The sequence below is a fragment of the Perca flavescens genome, chromosome 4 (genome assembly GCF_004354835.1).
Source record: "Perca flavescens isolate YP-PL-M2 chromosome 4, PFLA_1.0, whole genome shotgun sequence".
Taxonomy (NCBI): Eukaryota; Metazoa; Chordata; class Actinopteri; order Perciformes; family Percidae; genus Perca; species Perca flavescens.
The window spans coordinates 30,464,292-30,477,780 of record NC_041334.1 but is presented as its reverse complement, the minus strand read 5'-3'; the positions used below and the strand labels follow the sequence as shown (position 1 = coordinate 30,477,780).

At 43.1% G+C, this 13,489-nt stretch overlaps 1 protein-coding gene across 5 annotated transcripts in view; it reads right to left on the bottom strand.

Moving 5' to 3' along the window:
• plxna1b (plexin A1b) overlaps positions 1-13,489 on the bottom strand; it is a 204,921-nt gene that overhangs the window by 51,796 nt on the left and 139,636 nt on the right. For all 5 annotated transcript variants that reach the window (XM_028575902.1, XM_028575905.1, XM_028575904.1 and 2 more), the window contains exon 10: positions 10,129-10,329. In XM_028575902.1, the coding sequence (XP_028431703.1) occupies positions 10,129-10,329 (201 nt within the window). The remainder of the gene's footprint in view (positions 1-10,128; positions 10,330-13,489) is intronic.

The window sequence follows — 13,489 nt, the reverse complement described above, 5'->3', positions numbered from 1 at the left end:
TAACCCCTGCTTTACCCCCTGACAAGTCCCCTCTCTGAAACGCTGCACCACACAAACTGGAGGTGTGGAGGTGCTGACAGCTAAAACAACACTGCCTGCCCTCTACCCTTTAAAAAATAAATAAAAAATCTGGGCGCCCATATAGCTCAGTTGGTAGGGTGGGCGCCCATATATAGAGGTTTACTCTATAGCGGCGGGCCCGGGTTGGACTCCGACCTGCGGCCCTTTGCTGCATGTCGTTCTCCCCTCCCTCTCCCCTTTCATGTCTTCAGCTGTCCTGTCGAATAAAGGCCTAAAAATGCCCAAAAAATTATCTTTAAAATAAAAATCCATGTTACAGGTATGTGTCTGTGTTTGCACATCCATCCTCAAAGGGGGAGGATGTATGTTCAGGGGGACATGGATCTGCTTGATTATGTACCTTCTCTCAACAACAACAACAACATGAATATTTAGTTAGGGAGAGGTGTGTATGTGCGTGTATGTGTGTTTAATGGGCTGTAGAGGGTGGGGGAGGCATAGGAAAGTATGTTCCAAACTCATCTCCTCTCATTGCACCAAAGGCTTATTAAACTTTCATACTGAACCACCATGTTGCACAATGCACAGTTCAGGGAATACACACATGCAGCTTGGTACATGGTTTATTCACAGCACAGCAGATTCCAATATGAAATGCAAACATTAAGAAGGTTACTCTCAAATGGGCATGATTTGCATATGTGAAGAGGAGAGAAATATTTAAATAGAGCCACAAAAATCACTATGTTCTATATTTGGCGATTTAATCCCAATATTTGAAACAGTATAGAATGATGGTAACACCCCTTTCGTCTACAGCCTTTGACCCGAGGAGACACAGAAGGCCCAAAAACAGACTGAAGGTGAATGGAAAGACAAAAAGAAGGGTTTGTTGATGATAAGCATTCTTATTAATTTATTTACAGACAATACACAGACAATTACAAAATACTGAAGCAAGAGAGAGAAGACACAGATGAGAAGAGTGTTAATAAGTAAAATACAGAACTGACACTTCAGAGAGAACAGTGATAGATAAATAAATAAGAGTCCAGGAAAAACAGCGACATGGGAAGAGGGAGACCAAGTAAATCACAAAAGTGCAAAATAATAATGGTAAGAATAAAAGCATAAAAGTAAGTGGAGAGACGTCGGCCCCACAACATTCTCTCAACAGAAAACTGCAGATGCAAACCAGCTGGATCTCTGTCAGTGAAAAGTGACAGAGATCCAGGAGGGGAGTAGAGGATAGATGGATGGAGAACGAGGGGTGAGGGAGGGCAGGTATGAAGTAACAACAAGTACCTTCTGTGAGGGTCACAGCCTGATAATTAGTCATTTTGAAGGCGTGTGCAAGCTAAACGGCTAAAAATACCAAACTAGCCCAGGGCAAGCCCATACCTGGGATAGAACAAGTTACTCTCTTCCTCTTTCCCCTGTCTCTAGCTTTCTTAAGGTGACAACGTTGGTTTAAAAAATTCTGACCTTACAGAACATATCTTTCAGTCTAGATTATTCAAGATTTAAAATAGTTTTGTGACGCAGTTTTAACAGAAGTCGGGACAGTGCAAAACAGACACAGACGGAATGTTGGCCCATGTTAAACATGTTTTGCCGGTCTACAGCAAACATAACAGCACTCTTTTAGACACACACAAATACACACACAAAACTTCCAGGCAGATATGGCCTCCTAATCAAGGATCAAGTAGTAATCCTTCCTATAGCTTAGCGTGTGTGTATGTGTGTATGTACTGTATGTGTGAGGTCAGGCGGCGTGGAATCAGCCCCGGCTCATAATAGGGGCCTGTTAGCCAGTGCTAATCGCTAACGCTAACAGGATTGGAGAATATGGCCGGACCCAGTTACCCAGCTTATCTCTTGGACACACACACACAAGCACACATGTGCATACACGCTTGCACACATACTTTCTTCAATGATGGAAAGAAAAAGAGAGAGAGGGGAGGGAGAGAAAAGTGCTGGCTTGAGGGAAAAATAATGCTGCCATAGCCAGTGTTTCTTATTTTCCAGCCTACGCATTAAGCTAGTGTAAGCTTACTAGACTTGTCCCCAGACAAAAGTCTGATTTCTGGTCGTTTGCAGAAACGTCCGTATTTTCAATAGCCTCACCCTTCTCAGCCCATTCTTCTGGTGGCCATTTTTCTCTAGCAAAGTCAACCGCTCTGTCACACAACTGATGTTTTTTTTTGCACCAACACCTACTGTACATATTCACTCAAACACATAACTGCAGTACCGGACCATGCAACACACATGCAAACGAGGAGAAATTAAAGGATTGTCACGGATACCTCTTTCACATCAATGACCCGGGTCGGACCAGGTTTATCCAACCCGTGTTCAACCCTTTTTTTGTCAATTCAAACCAAGCCAGTGAACACGGGTTGATCCCTGGTCATGACAATTCATTCATTCATTTACTGTCATAATAAGAGAACAGCTAACGTCACATACTCCTGTCCAGCTGTACACCGCCAGAACTAGTGTTTTGTACTTGAATTCCTCATTGTATTGCAGGCTGCAAAGATGTTGAGCTGCAAGCTCGGGCATGAGAGAGAGAGAGAGAGAGAGAGAGAGAGAGAGAGAGAGAGAGAGAGAGAGAGAGAGAGAGAGAGAGAGAGAGAGCGTGGAACGGAGAGATAAATAAAGCTTATTTTATGATTGTTTCACAGCGATTACATTCTAAAGCACATATAAATAACCATTAAACACTGAGCAGATGATTTTGTGGAGACAAACGCTCTTAGTTTAATTCTCCTCCTCTGCATTTCACTCATTGCAGATGCAGCAGTAAATAAGAAAGTATCTCTAGTATCGATTTATGACCATTTCAGGACGAGGGGAGAATATTTCTCTTTGTTCGATAACATTAAAAGTAAAGTTAGGCTTGGCTGTTGGCTTCCCGACTCATTTAAAAAAAGATAGAGAGAGCGAACCGGCAGCCACACTGAACTGAGGTGTGTCAGAGAGGGAGAGACAGAGAGAGAGACAGAGAGAGAGACTTATTTTCATACCTTACATTCCAAAGCACAGTGAGACAAAATGTATGTTGTTGGTTTGTCAACCAATGACAGTTAGTCCCGCCCCTGTTGTTAGCGACCCTGGTCGTGTGCCTTTCACATTGAAATCGACCTGCGTTCGACCCACCTCTCGACATGGGTCGCGAAGCCGAATCAGTCGGCTTAACCCATTTAAAACACAAAGTCAGCCCTGGTTGAGCCCTTGGTGTGAAAGGGGTATGATTGAGCTACAAACTAAGATGAGACAGAACAATTTACACATGTTCCCCCAGGCTGGGGTCATTTGGTGTGGAGTATCGCTGTATCTGTCTTTGCTAGCAATGGCGGCTAGCTATTGTTGCTAATTGATCAATTTATACTTATTATCATTACAAACAAAGAGATTCCGCTACTACTGAAAGGTCTGACAAATCACGTTTTGTGTGCCTGAGGATTTTCAGGAAGCTCTACCCATCTCTTTTATTAGATACACTCCATGATTAATATCACAGAGTTCCTGTCAAGTTCAAGTCATTAATAAAAGGGATAGCAGCCAAATGCACTATTCACACTAACTCCTTGCACCTTTATTGTAATCTCTGATACTTTAATTTGCTAATCATGAAGCTACGGTTACTGCTGATGTGTCAATGTTTCAGGCTTTACAATTTTTGGGGGGGCAATACATATTCTAATAAAAGGTTCTCATTCATTTGGTTATAAGCAAATGGAAATTGGCTCAATCATTGTTGATATCAATCAACTCTACGGTAGCATACCAGACATTCAATGGTTATCGTGCAAACAGTCTCTGTTTGAGGTGTCTGTCCGCAACTCAGGCTACTGTCTGGATTTAAAATGCAACCCGAATGCAGTCAGACAGAGAGACATGGAGGCAGGGAGAGGTCTCCACTCGGGTTTAACCATCCTCTCCGCTCCTCTCGTCTCATCAGGCTAATAGCATGATACTCTCTTGCTATAACAATCACTTGGGCTGCTTCCCTCGCCTATCAACCATCACACTGTACTGAACACATTGAAGGGCGGAGCACTGCTATGAGAGAGAGATGATTTATTAGAGTAAAGGTTATAGATTGCAGAGATACAAGGAGAGAGACAGAAATGAGAAATAGATGACGAAAGCGAGGTGGAGGATGGGTGGAGAAGCTGGCATATGCTGATAGCTGAGCAGCAATTAATTCTTATTTATCCGGGACAGGAGCGTGGGAGCTGTGCTCTTCACCTGTCAGGGGAGGAGAGGCAGCGAGCCAATGAGGGGACAGAGATGAAGAGGAAGGAGGTGGCTTGAGAGGAGCAGGAAGAGGTAGAGATGGAGACAGGTATATGACTCGGAGATAGGGAGGGGGCATGTTGGAGAATGAAAGAATGCATTAGTGGAAACTGAGGGCAGAGAAGCACCTTCTCTCTCTTCCTTCCCTCACTTTCAGCTGCTTCATAGGAGTGGATCGGAGAGCAGTCAGTGTAAACAGGAACAGACTGTTACCAAGTAAATGTGTATTTTTTGTACACCTCATTAAATTCTCACAATCTCCATGACACAAACAAATGCAATGTAATACCCCAAAATCAAAATGGGATCAGTGCTGTCTGATGTATCCCATGACTTGGGAACAAAACGAATGGTCCTCAATCTGCAGCTCTCCAAAATAAATTCCAGTGAATTTGCACTTTCAATCCACCCGCACACTAAACACACACACACACACACACACACACACACACACACACACACACACACACACACACACACACACACACACACACACACACACACACACACACACACACACACAGTCTGCAAGCCAATTAAAACAGTGTCAGTGTGTACTGTGGCTGACTACTGTGGCAGGTCTAGTGTTTATATCTCATTAGGCTGTGCCAGGCCATGCCAGACCAGGCTGTACCATGCTCCGCTGCGCCTACCCTCCACCGCCCAGTGCCCAGGCCCTCATTAGCCTGGTCTCTGCCAACTTTAGAACTGTGTATGTGTGAATGTATGTGTATGTATTCAAAATGACAGGATTTTCTTTTAATATAAATTAACAATTTTTAGTTTTTATAGTCAGTTACATCTTTTAACAAATCCCATGAACTCCAGACAGTCTTCAGAAAGTCAGAGAAGTTTGCATCAGCACTGTGTATCTCTCTCTTTCTCCCACACCCACACCCGCACACGCACACGCACACGCACACCACAAAAGGGTGTGTGACACTATTAGACCAGTGTGGTTTGTGGTAACCGCTCTCCCTGCAGACATGTTTGGCCTCTTCTCTGGACCTCTATTTGCTCCGTCTATTAAACCATTCATCTATCTATCCATCTTTCTTGTCCGCCATCTTTCTCTCATTTCCCATCGGAAAGGGAGCAGATTATTTGTCCTCCCTCTCCTCCAAACTCTCCCTCTGTATGGTCTCTCTGTACTCTTCCTCTTTCCCTCCAACGCCTCATCCATCTCTCTTGGTGCTCCCTCTCTTTCTCCTGATATCTCTGCATCCACACTTGCCTTTCTTTTACTTTCCCTCCTCACCCCGCTGCCCTCTCTTTTCCTTCTCCAAATCTGTATGGCTGCTTCCCCCTTCTGCTGTCTTCCTGTGCGTGTATGAGTGTGGATGTGCATGGGCTCACACTCACAAGAGCGTCCGTCTCTGCTGCCCAACTGCAATTCATCATCATTTTATCTGCCTTAATTGGATGCCATCAGGACCCCTGATACTTCCCATTTCTTCTTTAACAAACAGCTGCTCTCTCGGCACACAGAAGAATAACACACAGACACACACCCTATTCCAAACTACATTTTCTCCTTTTGCCCCAGTGTCTGCTTTTTTCTCACTGGTGAAGGAGTGAGAGAAAGAGGGTGATGGCGCGGCCGAGTGGTTTATCAGACGGAAGGTAATGGTGTAAGGCCCACGCTGATATTATCTGCCCTACAGGGAAAAACAAGAAAGAGGGATAAAGAGAGAGGGGGAGAAAAATGGAGACACTAAAGTACAAATGGACAAACAGCTAAGAAAAGGGGGAGATAAAGGAACAGAGAGAGGCAAAGTCTCGAACAGTTCAACTCTCTTCTCTCAACCTCGGACTTCAAACGACATCCAGCAGTGCTCCGTCAGCCTCACTGACCTCAGAGCGTGGCCATTTGTGTGTGAAAGCATCGTGTGTACATGTGTTTATTTGTTCCCATGCACTCTCTGGCGCTCTGAGCACAGCTACCCAGCCCACAGCTCAGCATCTTATTGGCCTTTGCACCTTCACCTCAGCCTCTGATTGGCCCACACAAACCAGGATGCTGCCTGGGCCGGGTCAGAAAACCAAAAGGAACCAATGTAGACACCAGCATGTTGTTTTGGTTGCTGCTGACTGAAGTTAACTGCTACCATAAGGCCTGGGGGATGGCTCCGTATGTGTCACTGGTAATGTGGGCTTATTTGGCACTAAGAAATATGGAAAGGACTCTATTTTACAAAATGATCAGCGTTTTTCTCAAATTGACTTGCTATAGGACCTTGGACAATCTGCCATTTCATCAACTTTCACAGGTTCCAAACATGTTGAATTATGTTTGGCTAAGTGAGTAAGGGAAAGTGAGAAAGGGAAAGTGAGAAAGGGAAAGTGTGGGAAGAACCATATTTTTCAAAATATAAACCTTTTAAAAGTTCAACACAGCAAAAATGTAGAGCTTTAAGCTAATTTAAAATCCTTACCTAAAAAAACGTATGCCGTCTCAATACCTTGGATATTGTGTGGCCTACTTATTTCCTGTCTCTGCTTGCTAAAACCAACCTTTCTCCGATACTGCATTCTTTCTCACGTCTTGTGATATGCTTGTTATTTCCCCTTTGGGATCAGCTGGGTATGTTCAGTAACCTTATACAGAAATACCATAGCATCAATATTTTTCCCCCATAAGCAGATATGGATAGTCAATACCCAACAAGGTTAGTATGGAGCTGATGTTACACTATCGTATATCATGTGTGTCACATATACAGTAAATTATTGACAGCCTCCTGTTAGGCGATACTATATAAGAGTATTGAGTTATTACAGCCACTGTAAAAGGATGGGAAACTCAAGTTTAAACGTGATCCAACGTTGGATATTGTGAATATCCTGTAAATAGTTTTCTTCTTTTGGATAGTGTGATATTGTATGAAAGAGAGGAGAATGACTTTTGACCTCAGGGGAGACTTTTGAGCTGATTTTCTCCCTCACACCCTCTCATCTCTCCCCCCCATAATATCACTTTTCTGCATTCATCTCACCTGAAAAAGTGTACTACGCTCCAATTTTCCTAGTCTATCTTGCCTGCTCTCATCTCAATTTTTTTGCCGTTTCCACTAACTAGTATTACGTCTCTTCTTGACTTTTTTCCCATCCTTCTTTACTCGACTCCTCTGCATTTATCCTTTCCTCTGTCCTCTTCACCCCTCTTTCCCACTCCTCTCCGTTATTACTTTATAGGAATTCTCGCCACAGCTCTCTTGTCTCTGGCCTGTGAGTATGTCATGTTTGACACAGTGGTAAACACTTCTGTGTATCTCAAACACAAGGCTAAACTGTGGATTAGCACCCCTGTGTTTATCCCATTGATTAGCAAACCCCCCCAACAGTCTTCTTGCAGTGGTATAATGAAACTGCACAGCCAAACACACACATACACAGCTATCCCGGGATCCATAGCCAGAGGCATATTGAAGGATGCACACATGCACAGACACTGATTAACCCCCATCCCCGTAGCCATAAACCAAGGCAGCAGTGTGCACGCAGCATAACAGATGAAGTCTATTTCTACTGCAGAGTCATACATGATTCATGGAGTTGGTGCTGAACACTGTCAAAGTAGGAACAAACATGGAGGGGTGCGCGTGAAAAGTAGAGATAAAGGTCTATAAACGGATAAACTAATATTTAAGACCCTCATTCTTTTGAAATACTGCTCCAGAGCTATAATAAGACTCTTATTCTAATAATTCATGACTCATAATTACACTCATAAGCTCAGGCCTGGATGAATTATGCCTAAATGGCAAGTTCATGCAGCTGGCACCTTTTTCATCCACTGAATCTAACTAGGGCCTCATGTAGACTCGATGCAAGTCAAGTTGGCACAGCTAATTGCTAACAAGGGCTAAGCGCTGACAGCCCAAGGCTAATTGCTGCTAGCATGTCTGCTTTGTGGACATCAAATGGAGAAATTCAGCTTTTGGCTGGGGCTGGGCTATGCAGCTGATTAGCACTGGCCTTGCAGCTACAATAAACAGTCAATAGAGTGACATCTCTGTGGAGAGACAACCCTATCGCTAGCTAATTAGCCCTGCCTTCACAAACAACTTGCTAGCGTGTGCCAGCACCTGAAGACTGGCAGTCGATACAGACAGAATCAAATGTTGTGTTAGATGTCACAGTGGCTACCCAGCGAGCTTGAAAGCTAAACGGAGACTGCTGCTGTATAGGTGTGTCTGCTAATATCTATATGACTGCATATACTTGTGTGTTATGGCAAGGTGTAGCATATAGAGAGGCGCTAAAGTTCTTCAAGGTGCTACAGCTCATTAGCCAGACATGAGGACTTCTAGATGTTTCTACTTTATTTGAATCTGTCAAAGATTTCCTTCCATATGCGACATGTTGTGGTGACACACCCTCATCTAAAACAAAATTAGTAGCAGCAGCTCAAATCTCATGTCAGCTTTGTTGCATTGCTTTATATGTGTAGATAGAAATAGACAGGGACAGGCAAGTGGCAAAAATGAGTGTATGAGAGACGAGAGAGATGCAGTGAGAAAAAGTAGGGAATAGCAGAAAGAAAAAAGTATGACAGACAGAGGGAGGGGGAGAGGCAGAGAGAAAGATGATCTCTACAGGCAGAGAGAGGAAGGGAGAGAAAGAGGTATAGAGTCTAGGTGTAAACATGATCAATCCGCTCCCAACTAGGTTCAGAGACAGACTTCCTCTTCACATTTTCAGCCTCAGTGAAGCACATCGCTGGCTACCTCTTATCTGTCACGCTAGTTGAAGTCTCACAAAAAAACACACACACACACACACACACACACACACACACACATATACACCACCATATTTCAACACAGAACAGGCATATACCCACATCCACAAACACCTCTGCCTACCTGTAAATCCTCTATACAGTCGCACACAAATTCTTATTAGAAAACTTTTGCAAAAAAACATCCTTTAAGAACACTTTAATCTGGCACACACCACTCATCCCTACCAGCTAAAGCCACAAATACATAAAAAAATCATAGAAGCACAGAATGATGGCTGACCGCTGCAGATTCACACTCGATCAATGATATAAATTATGTATCGCATGAACCATGATGATGTGTCATAATTTCAACTAGTACACTACCTAGGAAAATTCCCTATTCAATGAAGGCTTATTATAAGTGTGCTTACATTCAAATAATGTCTACATGAACTCTGATGTCAGTATCTATTTGCTAACCATCAGTTTAATGTGGGAAGATCAGCGCTGGATCATTTATCTAGATTGGGTATGATCCAGTGTCCAAGTGGCGCATGGTGATCTATCAGGACAATAAGCATGTTAGTGTCCAAAGTGGTCATTAGTTGTAGGAGGCCATTATTTAAACCCTGGCCGAGTCAATGTCCTTACTGGGATCATGATTTAGTAACCTAGTTGCATTGATTACTGGAAGAGTAATAGTACTAAATAACTATGCTTTTAGTCGATACAAAATCCAAATGATCACTTGCGATTAGGGTTGGGTATCGTTTGGATTTTTACGATTCCGATGCCGAACCGCTACTTTCAAAACGATTCCGATTCCTAAACCAATTCTTGAAAAACTTAAAAATGACATAAAAGATGTAATATGTTTACTAGTGATCACGTGCAGTGTATGGTTAATATGATTTTACATCCATTTTGGTGAGCCCAGAGGGAAAATATGGCATTTTAAAAGTAGCCTACCAACACGTGTTCTCCACCACTGACCGAGCTTCAATGGCATCCATTCATACAACCAGATTACCCAAATGTCTTATCTTCTATCCATTCTTACTCACCGCTGTTTTCTGGCACTGGATTGAGGTGCTGTTGAAGCGCAGGGCAGGCACACTGTGGGTCTCCCCCTGGATGTGGAAGACGCACTCGTAGTTCCTCTGTCCTGACTGGGGCTGGGGCAGGTTCTTGGCAGCTAAGGTGATTGGCTTGGTCACCCCGACAGGGATGTAGATCTGGGTTGAGGGAAGGATCTGAGGGCAGTCCTGCAGAGACAAAAAAAAAGATACTTTTAGTTTTTCGCCCCCAAAGGAGACAATTATGGAAAGAAAGAGAGTGAGGTTGTATACAGTCAGAAGAGCAAGCAAACAAGGCACAGTAAGATAAGGCAAAGGGTGATAAAAGCGAGCAAGCTGTGGGTTACATATTTGACTTCACGCCAGATTTGCCACAACACACTCAGCCCAAAGAGATGTGCTGTGATGCACTGTTCACATGTGTTACAGGCTTGTGCAACACTCCCACTGTCTTTGCACCAGATATAAATGCTGCAGGACAACACTTGTGCAAGAGAGCTTTTCATACAAAGTTAACAAAAGATTATCTACCCAATAAAACTATTTGCATCACAACAGTGCTGCATTGTTATGGCAGGTAGATAGGCTCCAGTGTATTATGTCCATGTGTGGAATGGAGTAATGAGCTCATGGACTTTGGGTTTGTGTATACATCGGTCACTGATATTGGCCAGAGCTGACAAGAGTCTTGTTTAAATCATCTGGAAGCAGCCCATCCACTAGCTCATGCCACTGGAGTACACCACCCTGGAAGGGGTGGGTGTGTGTGTGTGTGTGTGTGTGTGTGTGTGTGTGTGTGTGTGTGTGTGTGTGTCCTTGTCTAGATGCACACGGACCAATAAGTTTCTTAACGCACAGTAGTAATAATGCGTGTCTATGTTTGGACATGTTCACTTCGACAGAATAAGAAAAGAGAGTCCACTCAGTATGTAATGTCCCTAGATATGCATGTGTGCTTGTGCTGGAAGAAATTGAGTCATTACAGGGATCATGCCATGATTTGGCAACGATGCAGATCTCGTCAACACTGAGAAAGACAGAGAGAAAGAAAGAATATATATATATATATATATATATATATATATATATATATATATATATATATATATATATATATATATATATATATATATATATATATATATATATACATACACACACACACACACAGAGTATAGTTAAAGCTTGGGTGGAACTAACCCACCCTGTGCTGTACTGTTTGAGACAAAAGGATAACAAACCAAATCACTGCTGACAAATCACATATTTACAACCTAGAAAAACTGGTAAGTGACTCACACAATAAGAAACATGTGGCAAGCCTATAATGCTACATTTTTCATGTAAGGAAAAGGGTCTCTCAAACTGTGGACTTGATTCTGATCAATCATTCACTCTTAAGAAACCCAAATACATATTGTAGCTGAGTTTAAACAAATGCCTCTTCAAAACCTCTAATACGTAAAATACGTACGTAGCTAAATCCATGCAACAAGAACGTAGAAGAGCCTAACATTGACAATGTTGCAGGATAGGACAACATGGCAAGTCAGAAAAGCTTAGGATAGGAAAGGATCGACCAGAGCCTTGTAAAATATTCACTGTGCAGCCTCTACTTCACTACTTGTAGCTTTTCCTTTAAGCAGATAGCTGGCTCCCTGTCAGTGAATTTTTCTTTTCCCTCCTCTCCTCTGAGCTGTTGTACATTAGAAGCTACTGCGCGTCCCCGGGGCCTGAACACAATGCCGGAGTTTGTTCATTAGGCTGCTTAGCCCTGGCCTTGTGTGTCTGATCACACACAAACACATGCACAACACATAATGAGAGAAGGGAATACTATAGGAGGAAGAAGCAGGCTACAGAAGACCTGGTGTATAATCAACTATGAGGAACGAGGATAGGGGAAGGGGAGAAAAAATGGAGGGCTCAGAAGGAAGAAGTGAGGTAGGAAATAATCGAGGGAGTAAGAGGGAGAGAATGAAGGAAAGAAGGAGGGGGAATTGAAGGATGGTTGGAGAAAGAGGGAAGAAGTGAAGGGAGTGGAGAGAGAGAGAAGAGAAAAGACTTTGAGAGAAAGGGAAAGAAAAGTGGAGGAAAAAGCAGATGATGCAAGTTAAATTGGGAACAGAGCAAAATGAAACGGAGAAGAGTCTGCTGTTGACGTGAGTAAAAAGAAATGGAAAGACTCAAGAAAGGAAGGATCAAAAGAAAAGACAAGAGAAGACATTTAAGAGGAATGCCTGGATCCCTCTGCACCATTTCTTCTCTTTACCAATCCCCTCCATCCATCCATCCTACAGTCAAAACCACGTACCCCAGCCCCCCCCCGACAACATCCTACTTAATTAACAGCCTGGAGCCTCAGACTACGCTTGATGGAGAGGGCCAGAGATGGGGAGGGAGGGAGAGAGAGAAAGAGAGAGAGAGAGAGAGAATGACAGAGAAAAAAGCAGAGATTGATTTGCACTTGTGGCTTTTGAAGTCCTGCCTCAGTAAAAAGGATGCTCATGTCAAAAGCTGTGGGCTTGCATCGTCAAAGGTGCTACGAGAGTAAAAAATAAATAAAAAAATAAAGGTTTTGAACATCCTGCTGCTAAATCTAATTTGTAGATGCCAGTGTATCAGAAGCTAGCATAGCCTCTAGCGCAAGCTGCAGCTAACCAATGTTTTATTAATCCGCCTATTGACTTTGTGTTAGCTCAGCTGTCTGATTGTCATTTTCTCTGGCAGTCCTTATAGCATCCCTTTTCCTTCACTCAGTCCCATGTATTGTCATCTCAAGGAAGATCTCAGTAAATAAATGGGTTCAATACAGTTGTCTTATTCGCAATGTGTAGGTATAAGTTGCTCTAACACAGTTACCATACCAGGAAAACAGAAAACAGGTTTTCTAGGAAATACATCAAAGACTTTGAAGTCTTACTATAATTGCAACGCAAGCCCTTTAGCAAGTGAACCAGTGCTGGGATTCATTGGTGCCACATTGCACGAGTTCAGGAATCCTAGTGCAAGAAGCTCCTAGTTCTTCAAATACAAGATCAGACCGAGTCCCAGAAGGAACAGAAAGGGGTTCTAGGAGAGAGATGGAGGTAGGAAGGAGGAAAAAGAGAGGATATTGAGGGAAGGCGAGAAGAATAGAGAGAAAAGTTCTCTGCAGAGAGAAACTATTTCATCAGCATTTGTGACAGGTGCCAAAACAGTTCAAAGCCGGCATTAGGGCTACAAAGTGCAGAGTACACTGAAACAATATTTCACCAGGGGGATTTGTTTGAAGTTGGAAGAGAACTCTTTTTCTCCCCTTTTCCTGACTTCTCAGCTTTCACTTCATCTGTGAAGACGGATGCTGTGG